The 24,864-nt window shown below is 41.0% G+C and overlaps 5 protein-coding genes across 6 annotated transcripts; all 5 read right to left on the reverse strand.

Moving 5' to 3' along the window:
- Nucleotides 1–25: 25 nt before the first annotated feature.
- On the reverse strand, nt 26–3,646 carry LOC6579588 (endoplasmic reticulum metallopeptidase 1). The gene is made up of 10 exons (XM_002005435.4): nt 2,797–3,646; nt 2,655–2,739; nt 2,369–2,489; nt 2,156–2,310; nt 1,560–1,943; nt 1,311–1,491; nt 1,064–1,248; nt 859–1,002; nt 326–796; nt 26–261 (listed from the first exon to the last, which is right to left on the reverse strand). The coding sequence occupies exons 1-10, from the start codon at nt 3,486–3,488 to the stop codon at nt 94–96; spliced, it is 2,586 nt and encodes an 861-aa protein (XP_002005471.3). The 5' UTR covers nt 3,489–3,646; the 3' UTR covers nt 26–93.
- A 361-nt stretch (nt 3,647–4,007) lies between these two features.
- On the reverse strand, nt 4,008–8,256 carry LOC6579589 (endoplasmic reticulum metallopeptidase 1). The gene is made up of 11 exons (XM_002005436.4): nt 7,557–8,256; nt 6,792–7,480; nt 6,605–6,689; nt 6,250–6,370; nt 6,033–6,187; nt 5,586–5,969; nt 5,342–5,522; nt 5,094–5,278; nt 4,888–5,031; nt 4,316–4,816; nt 4,008–4,257 (listed from the first exon to the last, which is right to left on the reverse strand). The coding sequence occupies exons 1-11, from the start codon at nt 7,581–7,583 to the stop codon at nt 4,090–4,092; spliced, it is 2,640 nt and encodes an 879-aa protein (XP_002005472.2). The 5' UTR covers nt 7,584–8,256; the 3' UTR covers nt 4,008–4,089.
- Nucleotides 8,257–8,570: 314 nt separating this feature from the next.
- LOC6579590 (endoplasmic reticulum metallopeptidase 1-like) lies at nt 8,571–11,864 on the reverse strand. The gene is made up of 10 exons (XM_032730227.2): nt 11,773–11,864; nt 11,029–11,714; nt 10,891–10,975; nt 10,718–10,838; nt 10,507–10,661; nt 10,065–10,448; nt 9,644–10,009; nt 9,439–9,585; nt 8,879–9,376; nt 8,571–8,805 (listed from the first exon to the last, which is right to left on the reverse strand). Exons 1-10 carry the CDS (start codon nt 11,791–11,793, stop codon nt 8,644–8,646), a joined length of 2,625 nt encoding a protein of 874 aa, XP_032586118.2. The 5' UTR covers nt 11,794–11,864; the 3' UTR covers nt 8,571–8,643.
- Nucleotides 11,865–17,147: 5,283 nt separating this feature from the next.
- Nucleotides 17,148–20,470, reverse strand: LOC26528436 (endoplasmic reticulum metallopeptidase 1). Its single transcript, XM_015163763.3, has 10 exons — nt 20,394–20,470; nt 19,647–20,317; nt 19,502–19,586; nt 19,321–19,441; nt 19,104–19,258; nt 18,653–19,036; nt 18,232–18,597; nt 18,031–18,177; nt 17,451–17,948; nt 17,148–17,385 (listed from the first exon to the last, which is right to left on the reverse strand). Exons 1-10 carry the CDS (start codon nt 20,412–20,414, stop codon nt 17,224–17,226), a joined length of 2,610 nt encoding a protein of 869 aa, XP_015019249.2. The 5' UTR covers nt 20,415–20,470; the 3' UTR covers nt 17,148–17,223.
- A 225-nt stretch (nt 20,471–20,695) lies between these two features.
- On the reverse strand, nt 20,696–24,630 carry LOC26528062 (endoplasmic reticulum metallopeptidase 1). 2 transcript variants are annotated; one of them, XM_015163765.2, is made up of 10 exons: nt 24,499–24,630; nt 23,229–23,905; nt 23,082–23,166; nt 22,892–23,012; nt 22,678–22,832; nt 22,233–22,616; nt 21,808–22,167; nt 21,594–21,740; nt 21,042–21,527; nt 20,696–20,971 (listed from the first exon to the last, which is right to left on the reverse strand). In XM_015163765.2, exons 1-10 carry the CDS (start codon nt 24,613–24,615, stop codon nt 20,810–20,812), a joined length of 2,694 nt encoding a protein of 897 aa, XP_015019251.2. In that variant the 5' UTR covers nt 24,616–24,630; the 3' UTR covers nt 20,696–20,809. The 2 variants fall into 2 exon arrangements, with proteins under 2 accessions (XP_015019251.2, XP_015019250.2); XM_015163764.2 differs by having other exon boundaries at nt 21,808–22,173.
- Nucleotides 24,631–24,864: the final 234 nt, after the last annotated feature.

The raw sequence follows: 24,864 nt of genomic DNA on the forward strand, positions 1-24,864 counted from the left end.
GGGGAGGAGAGGAGAAAGAGAATGGTTCGATTGCATTCACTTGACGTTTACATATATTTTGCTATTAGTCCAAAATTATAAAAACAGTAACTTTTAATAGATATAACGATCGTAAGAAGTTGGCCATTCCACGGCGTTTACAAAATCTGGAAACTCTTTTATAAACTGTGCGCTTAGCGCATCTCGCTTGTGAACGTGGCTCAGATAATGGCCAGCGATGCCAATTTCGAAAACGGGTTCATTGAACTTGCCATTGGTCTTCTGCAAAGGGAAAGCGTTAGCGGACACACGTAATATTATCTGGTTTGGTCTGGGTAATACGCACCGTCAACTCTACGTAGAACTCGATGGGTGAGCTGTCGGCGCCCCAAGTGAAGGTGATCTGATACGGCGGCTTGTACTTGGCCGGGCTGTCGAGCATTCCCCGCAAGAACGACCAGTCCACCATCTTGACCCCCTCCAGGGGCATCAGGTGTATGGTCATGCGAGCGGGCCCAGCCAGCTTGAAATCGTAGCGAATCGAGTAGCCGCTATTTACGATCGTCTTGTTCAGCAGCTCGAGAGTAATGTCCCCGGGCATTTGGACGGGCTGCATGCGTGGCAGCCAGCGTTGAGTGTCGCAGGGCAGGCCGCACCTCATTTGACAGTCGCACTTGTCTGCGATGCCCACCAAGCCGGTGAGGTCCAGTTTGTCGCGCAGCGGCTGCTCCTTACGATGGTCCTGCAGGCCGAAATAGTAGCCGGAGTCCTCCTGGCTGAGGGACCCATTGTAATCATAAAATTTGCGATTCACTTGCTGCACAGACAAAGATCTCTGAATTGCCATGATCGTGGCTATTAATGAAGTAGTAAACTTACCAAGAAATTCAGACGCATCACATTCGTTCGGGGGCGATAGGGAAAGCCCAACTCTGAAACGGATACCAGGACAAATATAAAGGTCGTGCATGTCATAATGCTAATAATTATTACAGGATAACGAAAAACATTTATGAGTGGGACCTAAAGGAAATAAAATGGATTTAGACTAAAATTCATGAATATTTGCCTCTACGCAGCTCACCAAGAAGCCCAAAGCCAGAATAGTGCCCGCAGCACAGAGAATGGCAATCGGCAGATCCGGATTCGCCGTGGTGCCGGTGCGGCCCGTCAATGGAATGTAGATGACCAGACAGGCGTAGAACAAGTAGCTGAAGTACAGGAATGGTATGGCCTGGCAGGCGCACAGCACGAGCGACCAGAAGTAGCCTAGAGCGGAGGTGAAACTTTGATAGAGTCGGAATCGATGCGGATTAGGATTGGCAACATACCGCGCTCATGCAGCCTGGTGATCATATTGATGCACAGTGCCCCCACATAGAAGAGCAGGGAGATCATCAAGAGGTAGGCGCTGCGCACACTCAAGGCGGTCAGCATAATGCACAACAGGGCAAAGAAAATGCAATGGGCATGGCCGGCTATCTGCAGGCGATAGTTGGATGGAATGCGCTTCTGCAAGAGAGAGAGAGAGAGGTATTTGCAATGGATCAGCAGGAAACTCTTCCAACTCGAGCACTTACGCTACTACCGATGATCAAGTAGATCGTCACGGGCAGCACCAGGCCAATGATCGACGGAATAATGTAGAGTCCAATGACCAGCCAGCTGTTCGTGAAATAGGTCATCGTCCGGTTTCCGGCATCGTAGAACGTCGCGATGAGCATGGGCAGGCCCAGAGCCAGGCCAAACGACAGCAACTCCATGAGAAACATAACAGCAAACTCCTTGGCCACGGTGCCAATGTCAATATCCAATTTGTTTGACATGTACCATAGAGAGAAATACACTATGATAATGCCACCCCCACCAAAGCCGATGTTCAGGAAAATGGCTGTGGACTCCAGATAGGAGACGAAAAATAGACCCAAGAAATCAAAGTAAACCGAGCGCCCCTTAGCGTGTGCCTGAAATTGTATATGGAATGTTTGAGAGAGGAGAGAGAGAGAGAGAGAGAGAGAGAGAGAGAGAGAGAGAGAGAGAGAGAGAGAGAGAGAGAGAGAAATATTAATAGCAATCAAGAAGACTCTGGACGGGATTGTTGACTAGGGATCCCCCTTTGAACTCCGAATGATGAAAATATAAATATTTAAAATTCTATTACAAGTAGTTTGATTACCTTGACATCAAGCATCTCCTTGGCATTGCTAATACTCTTGACCAGGGACAGCAGATTGTCGCCGGTGCTTTGCAGCGAATCTCGGGATATGACATCGAAGCGATCGTATTTGGTGTGGTAAACGAATCCATTGTATTGGACCACCATATCCAGACCTGTGAGGGAGATTATTATTGGAGTGGATTCAACGAGTTGCTCCACATATTCGCTCACCCGGCAGAGGACCGTAATCGCGGAAGATTCTAAAGTCCGATTTGGAATTTATAATGCCCGTCTCGAATATTTCCTCTGCCAATGTTGTTCCAAATGGATGCTTGGCGGCGGCTTTGTAGTGCTGCGAACAGGTGTAAACAGGTGTAAACAGGTGTTGGCTGATAAGATTGGCGAAACTGATATTTGGATATGAGAATCATATCGCCCCGTTGATCTGATAAGCGAGTGCCGTGAGTGTGGAGCAGCATTGGCCCAGCTGTAATTATTGACGATGGTTTCTACTTACGCGTATTAGCCACGGATGAAACGGACCGGAACGGAGGAGCAACTCACGACCGCCAGCTCCAAGCGAATCCACATTGATCATTGCCCTGGGAACGAGAGTTAGGAGACTGCTCATGCGGATGGCACACTCAATTCGCACTCACTTGCAGCTGGGGGACCATTTGTGCTGTGTGATGAATGCGTGCGATCCATGCATCTCATTCTCCTCGGCGCCATTGAAGAGGAAGATAAGCGGATGCTCGAACGACTCGCTGGATGTGGCCAGTTGGCGCAGCACCTCCAGCATGATGACCACCATGGAGCCAGCATCTCCCGCACCCACGCTGCCAACCTTGGTGTCGTAGTGGCTGTTGATGAGCAGATAGGCCGAACTGTTCGACTGCCTAGGGGTCAGTTTGACGATCACATTTTGCACTGCCTGATACATAATGATCGAGTCGACGGCCAGATAGGAGCCCGATGCCCGCTGCACATCCACCTCCAGATTGTAGAGATCGTGTCGCATTTCCCGATGGACGCTGTCCATTTCCCTCAGCAGAAACTCAATCATTGTCTTCTCGTTCATCTCATCGCCGATAAGTTTGGGTCCCAGACGGTCCAGTTCCAGCAGAAGATGCTGAGCCCGCTCCGACACAAACTGTCCCGGCTTGTAGAGCTCCTCATCAATGTTCACCGGCTTGGGCATAGCATTGTAGAGCGGATAGGCCACAGCAAAGAAGAGAGCGGGCCAGAGCAGCAGGAAGCTGGACGCATGGTACCAGGGCAGCTTCTCCTTCACATGACTCTTCTCAGCCAGGTCAATGGCAGAAGTATCCATGCTTGCCGAAATTTCCATCAGTTCCACTGGCAACGACAAATTCTTACACCGTATTTAAACAAAAAATAAAACTTATTCTAAACAGCTTTACTATATAATAAAATTTATATTCGTTGTGAGTTCCAAGGCTTCCTATGTGTGCCTCTTCGCTTTCCATGACTAACTGAACGGATCAGATTGCTAGCAGAGCTCAAATTGATAATTCTCAGCAACTGTGATTTCATATTTATGATGTACAATATACAAATAAATCTGGAATTGCTTCAGGTTTAGCATTTGAGATTTTATCAAGTTACGTTGTTAATAAGGTAGATTTATAGCTTCTACCACTTGGCATCCGTTAATTGAGCTTGATATCAAAGAGGTTGGTATTTGGATTCTGTTCTAGTTATAGGCATACAAAAGTCATAAATATTTATTAAGAAAGCGAATGCCGAATGAGATTTGATAACCAAAAGGAATATTCATAATATTCATAGATATTTCAAATGAATGTATTATTTAAAATTTATTTAAAAGAAATAATTTTTGATATCCTTTATGTATGTTATTTATATAGAATATATTTAGTTTATTATTTGAACATTAAACTTAAGACTTAGTTATAAATTAAGTTAGCTTAGTATATGTAACGCTTATAGAGCGTCGGCCACTCCATCACATGGACAAAGTCTGGAAAGTCGGCTATAAACTGCTTCCCAGCCGCATCCCTTTCATAGTCGTAGCTCACGTAATGCCACGCCACGCCCAGCTCAAAGATGGGCACATCGAAATTGCCAGCAAGTTTCTAAAGAGAAAATGTTAATTGAATTTAGAAGAAATATCAAATATTTATAGAAACTCACAGTGAAATCAATGTGAAATCTAAGGGGAGAATTGTCCTTGCCATAGGAGAAGAATATCTGATAAGGCAGCTCGTACTCTTCCGGCTCGTCCAGCGGATTTCGGATGAAGGACCAGTCCTCAACGGTTACGCCCTCCAGTGGCTGTATGAACAAGCCCATATGAGGTGGCCCACTCAGCTCGAATTCGTAGCGCATCGTGTTGCCCGTGGGCAAAAGGCTTTTACTCAGCAGCAAGAGGGAGGAGTTGCCGGGAATGATCACCTCCTGCTCTCGCGGCAGCCAGTTGCCCGTCTCGCGCGCCTTGCACCAGCGGTGATTGAAGCAGGGCACGCCGCACATCAATTCCGTATCACAGTGCTCCTTGATGGCAGTCAGGCCAGTCAAGTCGAGCGAAGTGTCCTCGAGCGGATGGTTGAGCCTTCGGTCCTGGAAGTCAAAGTAATAGCCCGAATCGCTTAGGCTAACGCTGCCATCAAACTCGTAGAAGACGCGACGCACATGCTGCCAATCAAAGAATATGTTTGATAAGAAATGTGTATATTGATATGTACAATATATAAAGTCCAACTTACCAGAAAGTTCACACGCATCACACTGGTCTTGGGTCGGTAGGGAAAGCCCACACCCGAAATGGCAATCATGCTGAATATGAAAGTGACTATGGCCAGTCCGAGCATGATAAACTTCGACCAGCGAAACATGTTGATGAGCGGCGACTAGTTTAAGAGCAAATGCAGTAGAGCAAATCAATTCCGACGTGACAAGGCGCTCCACTTACCACAAATCCCAGGGCAAAGAATGTGCCGAGTGTGCATATCAAGGCTATCAGGAGATCCGGATTTATAGAGCTGCCATTGCGACCCATCATGGGTATGAAGATGACCAGAAACAAGTGGAACAGATAGCTGAAGTAAAAGAACGGCATCAGCTGGAGTATCTCAGTGATGAGCACCCAGTAATAACCTAAAAGAGAATGAGATGAACAGTCAACTGAAAACATATTTATTAAGGATTCTCTCCACTCACCGCGATCGTGTAAGCTGCTCAATAGGTTGATTAACAGCGCAGCTGAGTAGAAGAGTATGGATATCATACAGAGGTAGGGTGTGCGCAGACTGATTGCAGTCAGTACGATGGCTATCAAGGCCAGCACCACGCAGTGGGCGTGCAGGCTCATATGCAAATGGTAGGCGTGGCTGATCTTCAACTGCAAACAAATGAGATCAAGAATTAGTGACGAGACTCCAACTCAGAGTCAGGATCGGCTTACATTCTTCCTCAAGCTGTAGTAGAGTGTTGTGGGCAGACTCAGTCCAATGATAGCCGGGCAAATGTAGAGCCCTATCATCAGCCAGGTGTGCGTGAAGTAGGTCAATGAACCATTGCCGGCATCGAAGAGAACGCCCATCAGCAGCGGCAGGCCCACGCTGAACAGGACTCCCAGCACGTGCAGGGCCAGGATGGTGGCAAACAACAGCGAGATGTGGCCCAGAGGCAGCTCAGAGACGCGCGCCATGCGCCACAGCGAGATGCCGACGAGCACCAGACTGACGACCGCAATGCAACAGTTTAGGATTTTGCCCGTTGTCTCCGAGTAGCAGACAATGAAGAGGCCCAGGAAGTCGAAGAACACCGACTTTCCCTCACTGTGTGCCTGCAATGGAACATCGTGAGCCACTCATATTTGCATCCCAGACGAATCTAGGCGCTAGCTCACCTCAGTGTCGTACATTTCGCTGGCATTGGCAAAGGCCCTCACCAGAGCCAAAGCATTCTCGCCCGAGTTCTGCAGAGAGGCGCGTGGCACAGCCGCATAACTGTCGAACTCGGTGTGGTAGACGTAGCCATTCTTGATCTGCGCCATATCGAGGCCTGAACAAGGAGTAAGAAATAGTAGATAAAGATGCAAATTGATTAGGATTAAAATATCTCACCTGGCACCTGGCCGTAATAGCGGAATATGCGAAAGTCCGTGTCCGACGGCAGTATGCCGGCCTGAAAGATCTCCTCGGCCATGGTCGTGGCGAAAGGATGTTTGGCATTCTCCTTATAATACTGCGCAGAGCGGAAGGAGGATCACAAAGAGGCGAAGCAATACGGATATCGGTTGGCAACACCAACAACATATCATTTATATCATGCAATAAAAAAGTGAATAGTCAGCTTTATGAGTATTGGCCATGATAAACATCTAACTGCTCGCCGACACGCGCCATAAATAACCTAACTAAATCTGAAGATAAGGCTACAACGACAACAACAATAACAGTAAATAGACATTCAACACACCCGCATAAGCCAAGGATGATTGGGTCCAGTCTGAAACAGGAGATCTCGACCGCCGCTGCCAGCCACCTCCAGATTGATGAGCGCCCTGAAATGGACAATGAAAATCATCAATTTATATACACATACAAAACATATAATATTACACTAATATCTTATTTAATATATATTCTAATTTCAGTTCACTTACTTGCAGTTCTTGGCCCACTTGTGCTGGGTGATGAAGCCGTGCGAGGCCTGCAGCGGATTCTCCTCGGCGCCATTGAAGAGGAACACAATGGGGTGCTCGAAGGGCTGCCCCGAGATGGCCATTTGCCGCAGCACCTCCAGCATGACAATCACCATGGTGCCGTCGTCGCCCGAGCCGGGACTGCCGGGCTTCGAGTCGAAGTGGCTGTTGAGCAGCAAATAGGACTCGCTGGCCGAGCTTCGTGTGCTCAGCTTGACCACCACATTCTGCACGCCCTGGTACATGTTCACCATATTCCAATGCATGTACGCTCCGGATGACTGCTGCACATCCACCTCCAGCTCATAGAGATCCGCTCGCATGGCTGCACGCACATTGGCCACCTCCTCGAGCAGGAAGCCCACCGTTAGCTCCTCATTGGCAATGCTGCCCACGACCTTGGGTCCGATGCTGTCGTAGCTCTGCAGCAGACGTTGCGCTCGCTCGGCTACAAATTCGTTCGGCCTCTGCGACTCCTGGGCAATGGTGATGCTCTCGGGCAGCCGACTGAAGAGCGGAATAACCACAGCGAAGAACAGCGCCAGCCAGAGCAGCAGAAAGGCGGGCGCATAGTACCAGGACAACTTGGCTCTGCGACTCTTTGAGCTCTTTAGAAGGCTAACGAGTGCAGAGTCCAGTGCAGCAGTACTCTGATTTAAAAAACAAAAAAAACATTTAGAACTCATTTTATATGATGTGTAGTAGAAGCAATCCTTTCCAACTTACAACTTTGTGCTCTTTTATTTGAGACATTTTCGTGCACCGCTTCCAAACTCGAGCGCTGCTCAGCTCCAACTGAATCCATTGAATGGCTTGGTTGAACGGTGCTTGGATTTTATTGGCACTGATTTGCACTTTGAAGTCAATAAAGATAGTATCCAACAAAAGCACAAATGCTCACAATTTGTTGTTACGTTTTGTAATGCTTCAACTATTGATTTCAAAGGGAATGGTCAAGAATGGTCTTTATATCTAAATTATATGTTGTACCCCATTTATTTATGATTACGATAAACAAGTCTGACTAGCCCATAGCTAGATGGAAAAGTTCTTCTGTATACATACATATGTATAACATTTTTCAAAAATCAAATGACGACGCAGTGGGTCTTGGTAATACCACTAACCATATGGTATATTAGGGGACAGCAACCAAATCAAAACAAAAATCGGATATCGCAAAAGTGTGTAGTACTTGAGGCTTGTTTGCTTAATCACAGCCATTAATATTTACTGCAACTTGAGTTAATGGCGCACTTAAGCGATAAGATTGTGAACATATACTTAAAATCAAAAGCTTTTCGAGTTATCATTTATACAAATAATATTAAAATATGCTGTTAAAAACAATTTTTTTCATTTTTAATCTGCATGTAAAGTGTGTAAAATTGACTTTATTTATAATTGTATTCGCATTGCTAAAGCTCCCCCTAGATTTGCTGATTTTAAATAATTATGCCCGCTTTGAAGCTGGCATTTATTTTATTTGCGCCGTTGAAATTCAAGAATTTTGTTAATTGAACGTTCATATTTGCTTGCGTCCAATAGTTTTGCTTACATAGAGCATTTTGCGTCGATGTTAACTGTTAACAACGCCAAATGAGTAATTTCTACAAGATGAGCTTCAATAACAGTGTATTATTGTCACAGCTTTCAAATAAGTATTTGACTATCGATAAAGCATTCACATCAATATCGAACATTTAAAAAGTGCATTTCATATAAATATTGCAGAATTGATTATTGTTTCGTATACATTAAACATATTACGCAGCATGTACACATTTATTTCAATGTTTAATATCTTTCATAATTAATAAATAAATCGCTGGTATAGAACAGGCCAAGTGGCTAAGATGGAATAGGAAGGGAACGATGCGGCAAACTCTTCACTTTCAGCATCTCCCTTATCACCAATATAATGTCCAGAGACTCCCAGTTGAAACAAAGGTACATTAAAATCGCCATCAGATTTCTAATTGAATTAAAGTGAATGCATTATATAAATATTGTACTCTTTGATGAAAACTATAAAAAACTTCACTTACCAATATTTCTATGCAAAAGGTCAACGGTGAGCTGTCAATGCCATATCTGAAATATATGTGAAACGCAAGCGGATACGCTGGTGGATATTTGAGGTAATTAAGGGAAAATGACCAGTTAACGATCTTGGCGTCTTCGTAGGGCTGGATGAACAAGCTCATATGAGAAGGTCCAGTCAGTTTGAACACAAAGCGCACAATTGTCGCATTTACTTGGGTTTTGGATACCAATTCTAGTTCTGTTGATGATTTTGGCTCGATGGGTGCAGATCGGGCAAGCCATTTGCTCTCAAGCCGATTCTGAACGTAGCGATAGTCAAACAAGGGCATGCCACACATCATGTGCTCCTCGCATAACGACTTAATGCTAACCAGCCCAGTCAGATTGTCATTTGTGTCCACGAATGGCTTCTCTCGAAGTCTATCCTGGAAATTGAACAAGTAGCCAGACTCGTCCTTGCTAAGAGTTCCGTCGTACTCGTAGAACTTGTTTCGCACTTGCTGAGATGTGAAGGTAAGACATTGGATATCATTTCTAAAGTAACGCTAATAGTGAAGCTTACCAGATAGGCAACACGCTGTCCGTTGGTTCTCGGACGATACGGGAATCCAAGTTGGGTGCTACTGGCCAAGTACATGGCGACAGCTGTGACAGCCAACAGAGAGGCAATCACTAAACTTGGACGTCGGAAACTATTAATGAGTGGAACCTGGAACAAATATTCTTGAGAAATATTCTGAATGAGAGCCGACGCTAAGGAAACTTACCAAGAAACCAAAGGAAAGAACAGTTCCTAGTGCTGCTACGATGGCAACATACAAGTCCCGATTGCTGGCACTGCCTGCTCGGGCACCCATTGGTGTCAGTATTACCACGAGTGTATAAAAGAGGTAGCTGCTATACAGGAAAGGAATCACCTGGCTAAGTTTAAGGACGCCCGTCCAGGCATATCCACGATCGTGCAGAGTGGTCAACAAATTGAAGGCCAAAGATAAAACATAGAAAATGAGTGGAATCACTGAGATATATATAGAGCGCAGGCCAAATAGTGTTGCACCAATGGTTAACAGCGCTAGGATAATGGCTTGTGCATGTAGCGACAATTGCAGATGGTAGGCATTTGATATTTTATCCTGCATATAGAAAATTAATTATTAAATATTTTATTTATGCAGATATTCAACTTACGTTTTGCTGCAACATATGGTAGATTGTGACAGGTAAACTGAGGCCAATCAGCGAGGGACACACATAAAGGCCGATTATCAGCAACGGGGTGCTATAGTAAGTCAGCGACAATCCCAAGTAGTCAAAGACATATGCCACTACAGCAGGAAGTAAAAGTCCGAGGACAAAAGAAATAATCTGGACGACTAGGACCAATGTGAACCAGCAAGACACGTGGAATAGGGAAATGTTGGACACAGATGTCATACGCCACATTGAAATGAAAATGAGAATTAAGGCAGCACCAGCAACGCCCAGGTTCAAATATATTGCCGTTGTCTCTGAGTAATGGATGAAATAGAATCCAAGAAAGTCGAAGAAGACAGAATGTCCGTTCCGGTGAGCCTGTGAAAAAAATATTGAAATTGATATAACAATTTTCATCCAAGAAATCTACTCTTACTCTTAGGTCGTGCAATTCTGGAGCATTTGCTAAGCCACGAACCACACTGAGCACATTATCACCGGTGTTCTGGAGGGATCCACGAGGAATCGCATCGATCGTGTCGTAAATTGTGTGATATCTAAATCCATTTATACATTGACCCATGTCCAAGCCTAAAATCAGGAATACATATAGTCGGCATTCAAATAGCCAGCATTCACATATTTACCTGGAATGTTGCCATAGATGTTAAACTGTCGGAAGTCTGTGTCGGACGGGAGAATGCCTGTCTGAAATATTTCCTCTGCCAAGGTCGTTGCGAACGGATATTTCACATAAATTTTGTAATACTATGGACAAGTTTTAAAAAGTGCGGGATTGCTTCATTTCTAAATAGCTTACATTCACAATCCATGCGTGATTGGGACCACTCTGGAAGAGAATTTCTCGCCCTCCACTACCTCCAGCATCAAGATTAACGACAGCCCTAAAAATTGATTCATTAGAAACACTACTGAGAATGGATCAAATAAAGCTTACTTGCAGTTCGGCGCCCATTTGTGTTGAGTTATAAAGCCATGAGATGCCTGCATAGCACCCTCTTCAGCTCCATTAAACAAGAAGACAATCGGATGCTCAAATGTCTCTTTTGTTGTTGCAATCACGCGTAGGACTTCCAGCATCGTGACTACCATGAATCCAGCATCACCTGCAGACGGTGTAAATGGCTTCGAGTCGAAGTGGCTGTTGACCAGGAGGTACGTCTCACTCTTGCTGCCCTTCGGCGATAATTTTACAGCAATATTCTGAACGCCTTGGTACATGTTCAGCATGGTTTTGTACGGGAACGCTCCAGACACCTGAGACACATCAATTTCCATATCGAAATAGTCATCTAGCATGGCTTCTTTGATTTCTGCTAGATCCTTTAATATAAAGTTGACTGCTTCAACCTCGTTCTCCCTGCTGCCAGTTAATTTGGTACCGATATTGGACAGGGTATAAAGATTGTTGTAGGCCCGCTCAGCTATGAATACGTTTTTCTTTGCGTCCTCCATTGTCAGCGGCGTTGGTAGCTTATAGAAACGAGGTATTACGACAGCAAAAAAGAGCAGCCCCCAGAAGAGCAGGAACCCACTCGCAAAATACCAAGGTAACTTTGACTTGTTTGGATTGGATTTTCTTTGGGCTTCACTTCCAGGATCTTCCATAGAATCGGCTAACATCTTTATAAGACGAATATTTTATATAGAAGTTAAAAATATTAATACTAGTTTTTCTTACTAGTTGCTCCTTATCTGTCATACTGCTTCTTAATTATCTACCGTATCTATGAAGTCGTAGCTTTGTACTGAAGACTCTGGAAAACGTAGATGGCTTTTATAGCTAAGCAAAATCTTATCTAAAATATGGAATTGTAAAATTAATGCTTTAAAAGCAATAAATGGGAATATAGCAATTAAAATGCGTAGACTTCGAGATACTCTATAGTCAATTGTGCCAAATACACATGTGTATACATAATGTATAATATTAATTATATAGATGACAAAAACTAAGAGACAGAATTGTGTTGTTAACAAAGCTCTTCAGGTATTCAAGTTGCTTAATTTTATATGAATATTTTGTACGATTTGGATGATATTCATTAATATAACCAACAGTCAATACAATTCCTTTCCTTATCTTCTTTATAGTCTTGTTTTAAATTGATTTTAATCATTTATACTCTTATGGGGTATTCAAATTTATAGCTCCAAGAAAGAGAAATCACTAATTAAATCATAAATAACAAATTGATTCATGATTATCATCGTGTTAACTACCGTGAGTAAGTCACAGAGTTAAACATACAGTATTTCTTTGAAACCTCGAATTATTATTAAATACCTTTTAGGTAATTTTATTTGAAGATAGTAAACCACTTTCTTTGCATTTAATTTTGTAGTTAAAATATAGATTTGCTACTTGGTAACATATGTATTTATATTTTCTTATGAAATTATCAATATGTGATCATAGCAATTATGAATTAATGATGTTTCGATATCAATAAATATCGTGTATCGTATAATATAAATCAATTATTATATTTCGGAGATAAGATGAGATCGATAAGAATCAATTTCCAAAAATTGATTAAACCATAAAGTATAGACTATATGAACGATAACATAATTATCATATACAGACATATGTCTAGACTCTAGAGGTATGGATATGTAACAAGCTGTACATATTTTCTTCCCTTTATATAAGGCATTTCTTAGGAGTGCTAAAAAGAAAGAATTAAGAAATGATTTGCTACTACTTTTTTTTTTTGCTCTGGTATCAGAACTGCCAAAATTTTATTATATTTGTATTGTTTGTGTATTAAAAAATATATCGTTGGTAGAGTACAGGCCATGTGGCGAGAATCCCGAAGGATGGGAACGTAGATGCGAATTCCTGGCTTTCTGCGTCACCCTCTAGCTCAATATAATGCCCAGAAACTCCCAGCTGGAATATCGGTACTTCGAAATCTCCGTCCGCCTTCTATAAATGAAAAAATCAATTAAGTCAAACTTGAACTGAAAAAACTTTCTACAGAGCGAACTTACAGTGAATTCCAAAAAGAAGTTAAGAGGAGAGTTGTCAATGCCGTAAACGAAATATATGTGATAAGACAATGGATACGGTGGAGGATTATCCAAATAACTACGTGAGAACGACCAGTTGCTTATCTCAACATCTTCATAGGCTTGGATAAACAAACTCATGTGGGAAGGTCCTGTTAAGTTAAATTCATATCTAACAGTTGTAGGATTCAGTATAGTTTTGTTTAAAAATTCCAATTTTGTTTCTGCTGGAGGTTCGATGGGATTGGTACGTGGCAAAAATTTGCTCTGTAGTCTGTTCGATTCATAGCGATAGTCATACAACGGCATGCCACACATCATTTGCTTCTCGCATTTTGACTTAATGCTGTACAGCCCAGTCAGATTGACATTTGCTTCTACGAACGTAGATTCTTTGCGACGATCTTGGAAATTGAACAAGTATCCCGACTCATCCTTGCTGAGAGTTCCGTCGTATTCATAGAACTTATTGCGTACTTGCTGAATATAAAATATTAAATAAATATAGTAAATATATAAAACTCGAAACGAGTAGTGAATAGCTGTGAATTATATAATCTAATTATACCAGATAGGCCACACGCTGTCCGCTTGTCTTTGGTCGAAATGGAAACCCGATTTGTGTGCTACTTGCTAAGTATATGGAAAGAGCTGAGATCGCCAACAGAGAGAACACCACTAAGATTGGGCGTCGGAGAATATTAATGAGTGGAACCTGTTAGAATATTTGTAAGAAATTATCGAGTCGAAATAGTGTAAACGAATATTTACCAAGAAACCAAACGAAAGAACAGTTCCTAGTGCTGTGATGACAGCTATGTACAAGTCCTTATTGGAAGCACTCCCTGATCGAGCACAAATCGGGATAAGAGCCACAAGCAGGATATAAACGATATAGGTGGTGTGAAGGAAAGGAATTATCTGACTGGCTTTAAGAAGTCCCGCCCAGGCGTAGCCACGATCGTGTAGAGTTGTCAGTAAGTTAAAGGCCAAGGATAAGATATAGAAAATAAGCGGAATCAAAATAATATATGTTGATCGCAATCCAAATGCAGTGAGACCAACAAGTAAAAGGCCCAGGATGATGGCCTGACTATGTAACGCAAGTTGCAGATGATAGCCATTAGGGATTTTTTTCTGGGAATGGAAAGGAAGATTGAGTTTTCTTTAAGGTAAAGAATACTGGTTTTATCTTAGCTTACATTAGGTTGGAAGGTATAATATATAGTGGTGGGTAAACTCAGGCCAACTAGGGTAGGACACACATAAAGCCCAACCAACAACATAGTGGTGCTGTAGTGGGTCAGTGATAGTCCAAAAATGTCCATTACATATGTGACAATTACTGGAAGGGCAAGTCCAAGTACAAAGGAAACAACCTGGATGATAAGGACCAATGCCAACCAGCATGCCACGTGGCAGAAAGAAACTTGAGAAACAGCTGCCATGCGCCACATTGAAATGTAAATTAGAATGAAGGCAGCTGCTGCAACACCAATGTTTAAGAATATTCCTGTGTTCTCTGAGTAACTGATGAAGCAGAGACCCAAGAAATCAAAGAACACAGAGTTTCCATCCATGTGCGCCTAAAAACAATATTAAGTAAAGCATCATCAGTTTATTATTAATATATTAGCAATAATATAGAAGAATACCTTTGTATCGTGCAGTTCTGTTGCATTGGCGAAGCCTCGAACTAAGCTAAGTATGTTGTCTCCTGAGTTCTGTAAGGCTTCGCGAGGAATCTCATCGATCACGTCATATATTGTGTGGTAGATATATCCATTTGTAAGTTGAATTATATCCAAACCTATTATTAAAGATTGAATTTAATTAAGCATAGATCTATTTTAACATTTTAATAGTGTTTTTAACATAATCACCTGGCACGTTGCCATATTTTCTAAATTGAGTGAAGTCTGAATCCGATGGTATAACGCCTGATTGGAAGACTTCCTCGGCGACAACGGTAGCAAATGGATATTTTACGTATTTTTTGTAGTACTGTTAAATGTTAAACAAATTTAATTAGCATTATAATCAGATTTGGTGTCTATAAATGTACATTTAAAAGCCATGAATGATTGGGTCCGCTTTGAAATAGAACCTCTCGACCTCCGCCACCAACGCCTTCAAGATTAATAACAGCCCTACGATTATAAAATAAGCATTTTGTTCGAAAAATATAATTAGCTTAGCTTACTTGCACTTTGGAGCCCATTTGTGTTGAGTAATAAATCCGTGCGATGCCTCCATCATGCCTTCTTCGGCTCCATTAAATAAGAAGACAATCGGATGCTGAAAGGTTTCCCTTGTCGTTGAAATCACACGTAAAACCTCCAACATCGTGACTATCATGAATCCTGCATCGCCGGCAGACGGCGTAAAAGGCTTCGAGTCGAAGTGGCTGTTGACGAGGAGGTACGTCTCAGACGTGCAGTTCTTTGGAGTCAGCTTGACAGCTATATTTTGAACACCTTGATACATATTCAACAAATTTTTATATGGATACGATCCTGAGGCTTGTGATAAATCTATTTCCATATCGAAAAAGTCGTTGAGCGAAGCTTCCTTGATGTCTGCGAGTTCATTGAGAAGAAATTGAACTGCTTCGATTTCGTTTTCCTTGCTGCCAGTCAGTTTGTAACCAATATTCGATAGGGTGTATAGATTTTTGTACGCTCGTTCGGCAATGAAGACATTTTTGTTAGCATCATCCAGTGTGCGAGCAGCGGGTAAGCGATTGTAAAATGGAATTACGATGGCAAAAAAGAGAAGTCCCCAGAACAGTAAGAATACAGTTGCAAGATACCAAGGTACTTTGGAAGTAGACTTCTTGTTGGTTAATATCTTGCTGCCAGTCTCTTCGGATTCGGAAATTAGCTTAAGTATGAAGAAGATATGAAGTAATATTTTAAGCGACGAAACTGTTTTCAGATGTTACCAGTTTTTCCTTGTCCCCCATATTCTTTGCTGCGTGAGTCTCTGCTGATTTGAAATGATGGTCCTCCATATGAGAACTGAATTAGTCAAGTTAAAAGCTGACGGTATTTATAGGTTTTGAACAGTGTTATCTGAAGTATATTGTATAAAATCGATTTAAATAATCATTTTTATGATGCCAATTCATTATCTAAAAAACAAAAAAAAAACACGATCTTTACTGGTACTACTTTGCTCGATAGGCAATAAAATCATTAACTGATGAATGAACTCATTTTTCTTAGCGTCCTCCATTGTGAGAGCCGTGGGTAACCGATAGAACAGAGGAATTACAACAGCGAAGAACAGTATAATCCAGAACAATGCAAATCCACATGCTAAATGCCAAGGCACCTTAAAATTAGACTTCATTTTGGCTGTAAGTTGGAGCACAAAGTATTCTGAAGAGGAACTAAGTAGTATATACGAAATCTGAACGTCTTTTATAGTGCATAGAAATCTTATCGGAAATTTGAAATCATAAAAAGTCATGAGGCTGTTAATATAGAACATAGACCAAAGAATACCCTGCCTTTTAGCTACAACTGTCACCTAGTCGATGTAAAAAACATAAAATATTCGTATATGAAATTTAGTAAATTTTAATGAGTACATTAAAAACCAAAACAAATATTTTTTTTTTCTTTTATTTAATACAATTTATCAGTTCTATAACTTTAAAATTTATTGGATACAATATTTTTATTTGTCGATGATTAAATTTGCGGTTGCGGTGCTCTAATAAGTTTTATCAAAAATACAAAATTCTCGTTTGTTAAGGTTCATGGATATTAATCGTTTTTTCGCAAAATTTAATGTTTATGTTTATTTGATTATAAAATGATTACTATGAGCACTCGAATTTATATTTATTATTTAACGACGTCTCGATATCAACAAATATCGAATGATTTAAGTGGGCTTTGTTATGAAGATTAGGTGTGCTAATTACCGATTCCTATTATTGTTACTATGCAATGACCATCAAGCATAGTATACATTTATGTTGTGAATCGTACGCTGGTCGATCAGAGTCCGAAAAAAGTATACGCATTGATATATGATGGAAAATCTTATTTACTTTGAATAGTTGATATACCAAATATTTCAAAATATGCGTATTTATAAAATTTTATTAAAAAATAAATCGTTGGTAGAGTACAGGCCATGTGGCAAGAATTCCGTAGGATGGGAAGGACGATGCGAATTTCTGGCTTTCTGCGTCACCCTCTAGTTCAATATAATGCCCAGAAACTCCCAGCTGGAATACCGGTACTATGAAATCGCCGTCCGCCTTCTATAAATGTAAAAATCATCCAAGTCAAACTTAAACTGGAAAAACCATCTACAGAGTGCACTTACAGTGAATTCCAAAAAGAAGTTAAGCGGAGAGTTGTCAATGCCGTAAATGAAATATATGTGATATGACAATGGATACGGTGGAGGATTATCCAAATAACTACGTGAGAACGACCAGTTGCTTATCTCAACATCTTCATAGGCTTGGATAAACAAACTCATGTGGGAAGGTCCTGTTAAGTTAAATTCATATCGAACAGTTGTAGGATTCAGTATAGTTTTGTTTAAAAATTCCAATTTTGTTTCTGCTGGTGGCTCGATGGGATTAGTACGTGGCAGAAATTTGCTCTCCAGTCGATTCAGAACATATCTATAGTCATACAACGGCATGCCACACATCATTTGCTTCTCGCATTTTGACTTAATGCTGTACAGCCCAGTCAGATTGACATTTGCTTCTACGAACGTAGATTCTTTGCGACGATCTTGGAAATTGAACAAGTATCCCGACTCATCCTTGCTGAGAGTTCCGTCGTATTCATAGAACTTATTGCGTACTTGCTGAATATAAAATATAAAGTAAATATATTAAAAATATTTAAGAAAAAGTAATGAATAGCTGTGAATTATATAATCTACTTACCAGATAGGCCACACGCTGTCCGCTTGTCTTTGGTCGAAATGGAAACCCGATTTGTGTGCTACTTGCTAAGTATATGGAAAGAGCTGAGATCGCCAACAGAGAGAACACCACTAAGCTTGGACGTCGGAAAGTATTAATAAGTGGCACCTGTAAATAGAGTAGTTATAGCGCCTTTACTATTATAAAAATGAAATGACTCACCAAGAAACCAAAGGCAAGAACCGTTCCTGCTGCTACCAAGACAGCTACGGGCAAGTCTTTATTAGAAGCGCTTCCTGATCGAGCACAAACTGGAGTAAGAACTACAATCAGAACATAAAGGATATAGGTGGTGTGAAGGAAAGGAATTATCTGGCTGGCTTTAAGAAGTCCCGCCCAGGCGTAGCCACGATCGTGTAGAGTTGTCAGTAAGTTAAAGGCCAAGGATAAGATATAGAAAATAAGCGGAATCAAAAGAATATATGCTGAACGCACTCCAAATGCCGTGAGACAAATGACTAGAATAGCCAGGATGACGGCCTGACTATGTAATGCCAGTTGGATATGATAGCCGGTAGAGATGTTTTTCTGTGAATGGAAAATTATTTTAATAATCCAACACTGAACTTATTTGACAACTTACATTCCCTTGTAGAGCATAATAGATTGTGATGGGTAAACTCAGGCCAATGAGTGAAGGGCATACATACAAGCCGATCTCTAGTATCGGCGTACTGTAGAATACTAGCGATAATCCCAAATCATCCATTACATATGATACAATTAACGGAAGGGCTAGTCCGAGTACAAAGGAAATAACCTGGATGATAAGGACCAGTGTGAACCAGCATGCCACGTGGCAGAACGAAACATTAGAAACGGCTGCCATGCGCCACATTGAAATGAAAATCAGAATAAAAGCAGCTGCTGCAACACCAGTGTTTAAGAATATTCCTGTGGTCTTTGAATAATGGATGAAACAGAGTCCCAGGAAATCGAAGAAGACAGCGGATTCACCCGTGTGATCCTATAAAATGAAACAGTGAAAGATTAGCTCATTTTCGGATTTGTGCGTAAGCTTATAGTAAATCTACCTTGGTATCGTGTAATTCTGTTGCATTGGCCAGTCCTTTTACTAAGCTAAGTACATTGTCTCCAGAGTTCTGTAGGGCTTCGCGAGGTATCACATCGATCACGTCATATTTTGTATGATAGACATATCCATTACTCATTTGAGCTATATCCAAACCTATGATTAATGATAAAATGCATAATACATTTGCGTAGCGCATCTTAATAATAGGTACATACCCGGAATTTGGCCATATTCTCTAAATTGAGTGAAGTCTGAATCCGATGGTATAATGCCAGATTGGAATACTTCCTCAGCAAAGCTCGTAGCAAAAGGATATTTAATGTAGTTTTTGTAGTACTGTTAAATAATAGGGAACTATTTCTATAATTTGATGACAATTTCCTTTCTGAAACTTACATTTAAAAGCCATGAATGGTTGGGTCCACTTTGAAATAGAATTTCTCGACGTCCACCACCAACGCCTTCAAGATTAATAACAGCCCTACAATTATAAGTATTATATAGGTATTCTGTACGAATAAATAGAATAGACGTAGTTTACTTGCACTTTGGAGCCCATTTATGTTGAGTAATAAATCCGTGCGATGCTTGCATCATGTCTTCTTCTGCTCCATTAAATAAAAAGACAATCGGATGCTGAAAGGTTTCCCTTGTCGTTGAAATCACACGTAAAACCTCCAACATCGTGACTATCATGAATCCTGCATCGCCGGCAGACGGAGTGAAAGGCTTCGAGTCGAAGTGGCTGTTGACGAGGAGGTACGTCTCAGACGTGCAGTTCTTTGGAGTCAGTTTGACAGCAATATTTTGAACACCTTGATAGACGTTCAGCGCAGTTTTATATGGAAAGGATCCTGAGGCCTGTGATAAATCTATTTCCATATCGAAAAAGTCGTTGAGCGAAGCTTCCTTGATGACTGCAAGTTCGCTGAGAAGAAATTGAACTGCTTCGATCTCGTTCTCCTTGCTGCCAGTTAATTTGGTGCCAATATTCGATAGGGTGTATAGATTTTTGTACGCTCGTTCGGCAATGAAGACATTTTTGTCAGCGTCATCTAGTGTGCGAGCAGCGGGTAAGCGATTGAAAAATGGAATTACGATGGCAAAAAAGAGAAGTCCCCAGAACAGTAAGAATCCAGTTGCAAAGTACCAAGGTACCTTGGAAGTAGACTTCCTTTTGGCCATCGGATCATCATCGGATTCAATAAGAAGCTTTGTTCATCATATATAGAAAATTATTAGAGTTCTGTTGAAATTTAAAAACAAACTGTTTTTTTTTGGCTCTTACCAGCTTTTCCGTGTTCCCCATTATGTTTATATCTTCACGGTTCGTTTTACAAATGAGAACTGACTTTCACAGTTTCAGTACGCGCCGTTATTAGTTACGATATTGTGTTATCTTAAAAGTGAAATGATAAATTTTAATAACAGTTTTTATGATGGCGATTTGTTGGTAATAAAAAGAAATAAAAACGGTGTTCTACCCAAAGGAAAACAAATTTAAAAGGGTATAATAGTTTGGTTCAAGAGTATGTAGCAATCAGCTTAGCTTGTAAGCGTCTTGCATGGGAAAGAATTGTGAAACAAAAGTTGTTAATCAGATGCAGTTTTATTAGTTTAACATATAATTTTTTTTTTTTAATACAATTCTCATTGTATTGATTTTTTTATGTGAGAATTTACAATACATACGAGTATTTTAACTTAGAACACATAACGCTTATATAATGCAGGCCACTGGGCCAAAATTGAGTAGGACGGAAATGAAGATGCGAATTTCACACTTTGGGCATCTCCTTCGTTTCCAATGAAATGCGCAGATACTCCCATTTGAAATAGAGGAAATCCCAAGTCGCCGTGTAAGCTCTGCAAGTATATGAATAATGTATATATATCTGTTATATTGAAATGTGCAAATCTTCATAGTATTTATTACCGATGCTTCCACAAAGAAATTATACGGAGAATTGTCAATGCCATATGTTAGATAGATGTGGTATGGCGGGGGCATATTAAGATAGCTGGGAATGAACGACCAGTTGCTTATCTTCACATTATCGTAGGGCTGGATAAACAAACTCATGTGCGAGGGTCCAGTTAGGTTGAATTCAAAGCGAACATTGGTAGCATTTAGTATAGTTTTATTGAGCAATTCCAGACCCCTTATTTCCGGTGGTACAATTGGCTCAGATCGTGGTAACCACTTGCTTTGCAGTCTACTTTTAGTGAATCGATAATCGTACAGAGGCATGCCGCACATCATTTCTGTCTCGCATTTGGACTTAATGCTAACCAACCCGGTCAGATTGACATTGGTGCCCAGTAGTGGCCTTTCTTCGCGGCGATCCTGAAAACTAAACAAGTAGCCGGACTCGTCCTTGCTGAGTGTGCCATCGTACTCGTAGAACATGTTGCGCACTTGCTGAAATCGAAAGGGGAATTGATTAGATTGAAAAGGAACACTAAATAAACGATATAAAATACTCACCAGATAAGCAACCCGATGTCCATTGGTCTTTGATCGATAAGGGAATCCGATTGGCGTGAAGCAGCCTAAGATCATAGCCAGAACTGTGACACCCAGCAAGGAATATATTACAAAGCTGGGGCGTCGGAAAATATTGATGAGCGGAAGCTAAAAATAAAAAATATTTTATAGATGTTCATTGCCCCAATAATAATAAATGAAAGAATGTATTTACCAAGAACCCAAACGATAAAATCGTTCCAGTTGCTGTCAGCACCGCAATTAATACGTCTCGATTAGCGGCACTACCTGCACGTCCTCCCATTGGTGTCAGCACAACAATAAATATGTAAAAGCTGTAGCTGCTGCATAGGAAAGGAATTAGCTGTCCCGCCTTGAGCAGAGCCATCCAAGCAAAGCCACGATCGTGTAGTGTGGTCAACAAGTTGATGGCCAGGGCCAGTGAGTAGAAAATCAGGGGAATTACAAGAACATATGTTGACCGTATGCCGAGGGCTGTCAGAAAAAGGACGAGAAGAGACAGAATGGCGGCGTGGCTGTGCAATCCCAGTTGAATATGATAAGCGGTGGAGATCTTTTTCTAGAACATAGAAGTTATTGTAAATTAATGATAAAATAGACACTTGAGCCCCTACTTACATTGCGATGTATACTAGAGTAGACGACCAAAGGCAAACTTAGGCCGATCAGGGAGGGACACACGTACAGGCCAATAATCAGCATCGGAGAGCTAAAGTAAGTCAGCGATTGCCCCAAACTATCCATAAACCATGCCACTACTGCAGGAAAGAGCAGTCCGAGAATAAAGGAAATAACCTGAACGATCAGGGTCACAGAAAACCAGCACGCCACGTGGGAAACGGATGCGTTGGAGACCTTCGCCATGCGCCATATCGAAACAGAAATCAAAATAAGAGTGGCTATGGCAATGGCCAAGTTCAAAATAATGCCTGTGGTCTCGGAATAATGGATGAAGTAAAGGCCAAGGAAATCAAAGAAGACTGCGTGACCCATCACGGGTGCCTAAGAGATGAACATGGCTTAATTAAAAAGGAAGAACTATTGCTATAATCATTATTATTACCGATTTATCACTTAACTCAGTTGCATTGGCCAATCCCCGAACCAGACTAAGCACATTATCGCCGGTATTCTGCAAAGACTCACGAGGAATCACATCGATAAGATCATATTTGGTATGGTAGACATATCCATTAAAACATTGCGCCAAGTCCAGCCCTGTTTCAAATAAATCAATAGCTTTCTTCGAAGAAAGAAAAATGTATAACAAAGCTCACCTGGAATTTTACCATACAAATTGAAATGCCGAAAATCTGTATCCGATGGAATAATTCCAGCTTGGAAAATTTCCTCAGCCATCGTCGTTGCGAACGGATGTTTGGCGTATTTTTTGTAATACTTGAATTAATTATCATAATTAGAATCATTTTTGACACTGAATTGGTAGGTACATTTGAAATATCTTACATCTACAAGCCAGGGATTGTTGGGACCACTTTGGAATAGAATTTCGCGACCTCCACTACCAGCAGCATCAAGATTAATAACAGCTCTGCGATCAAAATTGGGTTAAATAAGTTATGAGCTTTAGATAGTGTTTGGGGAAAAATTTACTTGCAATATGGAGCCCATTTATGTTGAGTGGCAAAGCCGTGAGATGCTTGCATCATGCCTTCTTCAGCTCCATTAAAGAGAAAGACAATCGGATGTTCAATTGGCTGCTTTGTTGAGGCAATGACACGTAAGACCTCCAGCATCGTGACTATCATGAATCCTGCATCGCCGGCAGACGGTGTGAAGGGCTTCGAGTCGAAGTGGCTGTTGACCAGGAGATAGGTTTGACTTGTGCTATTCTTCGGAGCTAATTTAACAGCAATGTTTTGAACGCCTTGGTAGACGTTTAGCATTGTAGCATATGGGAAAACTCCGGCCGCTTGCGATAAATCAATTTCCATATCGAAAAAGTCATCCTGCAGATTTTCTTCAATTTTGTTCAACTCATTAAGAATAAAATTAACCGCGATGATCTCGTTTTCTTTGCTGCCAGTCAATTTGGTGCCAATGTTAGAGAGAGTGTAGAGATTCTCGTACGCAAGTTCGGCAATGAATTCGTTCTTGTTAACATCTTCATTTGTTAGAGCCGTAGGCAACCGGTTGAAGAAGGGTAATACCGCGGCGAAAAAGAGCAGTCCCCAGAAGAGCAGAAACCCATTAGCAAAGTACCAAGGTATTTTGGGATTCTCATCATTTTCATTTGCATTACCGGAAACATCATCAGGCTCATCACGAATCTAATAGGATGTATAATGGAAGAGTTTTTAAAAACCTATTAGTTTAACATCATGGGATAGAGTACAAATGATAACATCACGGCTGATGACATCACCTAGAATATAGTTTATAATTAAGTATGTATGCTAACAAATTCTGTAGTTTCTATGTTTCTCCAGCAATTAATTGTTTCTTTAAGTATTTACACATTAGTGCATAAATTATTCCAGCAAAGGTTCCAGTGGTTCAAGGGCGTTCCTCGGCATACACAAAACAAAAATAATAGATTTGCTTATTTATAAAGTGTGTGTCGAATAGCTTTGCGAACATAAATAAACATTCCAGCATGCGTGTGCCAAAATGTATGTACGTTTGTATAACAGATTGCTTCTATAGGTATATATAAAATAAATGTACTTTTATGGCTGAGCAATAAATTAACACTGATTAAAAACAAAGCTTCGCCTCATATTTAATTGCTGATAAAGCCAATTAGCGCAATGATAATTTCTTTGGCTTCATTAGAATTTCTAATCACTCCAGTCGATAGGTAACCAACAATTAATCACTCATTATGATGGGTATTGTTAATTGAATTATCCTTTAGCCGTACCTTGCTCTGACAAGAGTCAATGCGATTTCGAATAGCGCGTAACATCTCATCAAGACGCATCCAACTCAACTGATCTCTCAGCTTGCGCGGAATAGACGCGGCAGCTCTGAGACACATCTTATCTGAAATTCTTAGTACGGATGCTCTCTATAATTTAAATGCTTGTGCGCTCATCCAAGTACTCGGCGAACGTGATTCGACGCGTTGCGTAAGGGCGCAAACGAGAACTGATTAGTCAAAGCTCTTTGCTTGTTCTAGTAGCTCCAATGTTTATTCTATTTACTCTTCTCTATTTGTTGTCTTGCATGTTGGAACCGTTTATATTTAATTGACTTGCTTATTCCTAATGGAATTTGCTTAAAAGGT

The sequence above is a fragment of the Drosophila mojavensis genome, unplaced genomic scaffold, assembly GCF_018153725.1.
Source record: "Drosophila mojavensis isolate 15081-1352.22 unplaced genomic scaffold, ASM1815372v1 contig_80, whole genome shotgun sequence".
In the NCBI taxonomy this organism is placed as follows: Eukaryota; Metazoa; Arthropoda; class Insecta; order Diptera; family Drosophilidae; genus Drosophila; species Drosophila mojavensis.

Coding starts and splice junctions, on each gene's coding strand:
- LOC6579588 (XM_002005435.4), bottom strand. CDS start 3,488: ATGGAAATTTCGGCAAGCATGGATACTTCTGCCATTGACCTGGCTGAG. Junction 1,492..1,559: donor ACTTGATCATCGGTAGTAGC/GTAAGTGCTCGA, acceptor TCTCTCTTGCAG/AAGCGCATTCCATCCAACTA. Junction 797..858: donor TGATGCGTCTGAATTTCTTG/GTAAGTTTACTA, acceptor TTGTCTGTGCAG/CAAGTGAATCGCAAATTTTA.
- LOC6579589 (XM_002005436.4), bottom strand. CDS start 7,583: ATGTCTCAAATAAAAGAGCACAAAGTT. Junction 6,371..6,604: donor ATCATCCTTGGCTTATGCGG/GTGTGTTGAATG, acceptor CGCTCTGCGCAG/TATTATAAGGAGAATGCCAA. Junction 5,523..5,585: donor ACTACAGCTTGAGGAAGAAT/GTAAGCCGATCC, acceptor ATTTGTTTGCAG/TTGAAGATCAGCCACGCCTA.
- LOC6579590 (XM_032730227.2), bottom strand. CDS start 11,793: ATGACAGATAAGGAGCAACTA. Junction 10,010..10,064: donor ACCATATGTTGCAGCAAAAC/GTAAGTTGAATA, acceptor TTCTATATGCAG/GATAAAATATCAAATGCCTA. Junction 9,586..9,643: donor TTCTTTCCTTTGGTTTCTTG/GTAAGTTTCCTT, acceptor TATTTGTTCCAG/GTTCCACTCATTAATAGTTT.
- LOC26528436 (XM_015163763.3), bottom strand. CDS start 20,414: ATGGGGAACACGGAAAAGCTG. Junction 19,587..19,646: donor AAATGGGCTCCAAAGTGCAA/GTAAACTACGTC, acceptor TTATAATTGTAG/GGCTGTTATTAATCTTGAAG. Junction 17,949..18,030: donor GACAGCGTGTGGCCTATCTG/GTAAGTAGATTA, acceptor TTTTATATTCAG/CAAGTACGCAATAAGTTCTA.
- LOC26528062 (XM_015163764.2), bottom strand. CDS start 24,615: ATGTGTCTCAGAGCTGCCGCGTCTATTCCGCGCAAGCTGAGAGATCAG. Junction 22,617..22,677: donor CTGAGTTAAGTGATAAATCG/GTAATAATAATG, acceptor TTCATCTCTTAG/GCACCCGTGATGGGTCACGC. Junction 20,972..21,041: donor ATTTCTTTGTGGAAGCATCG/GTAATAAATACT, acceptor ATATACTTGCAG/AGCTTACACGGCGACTTGGG.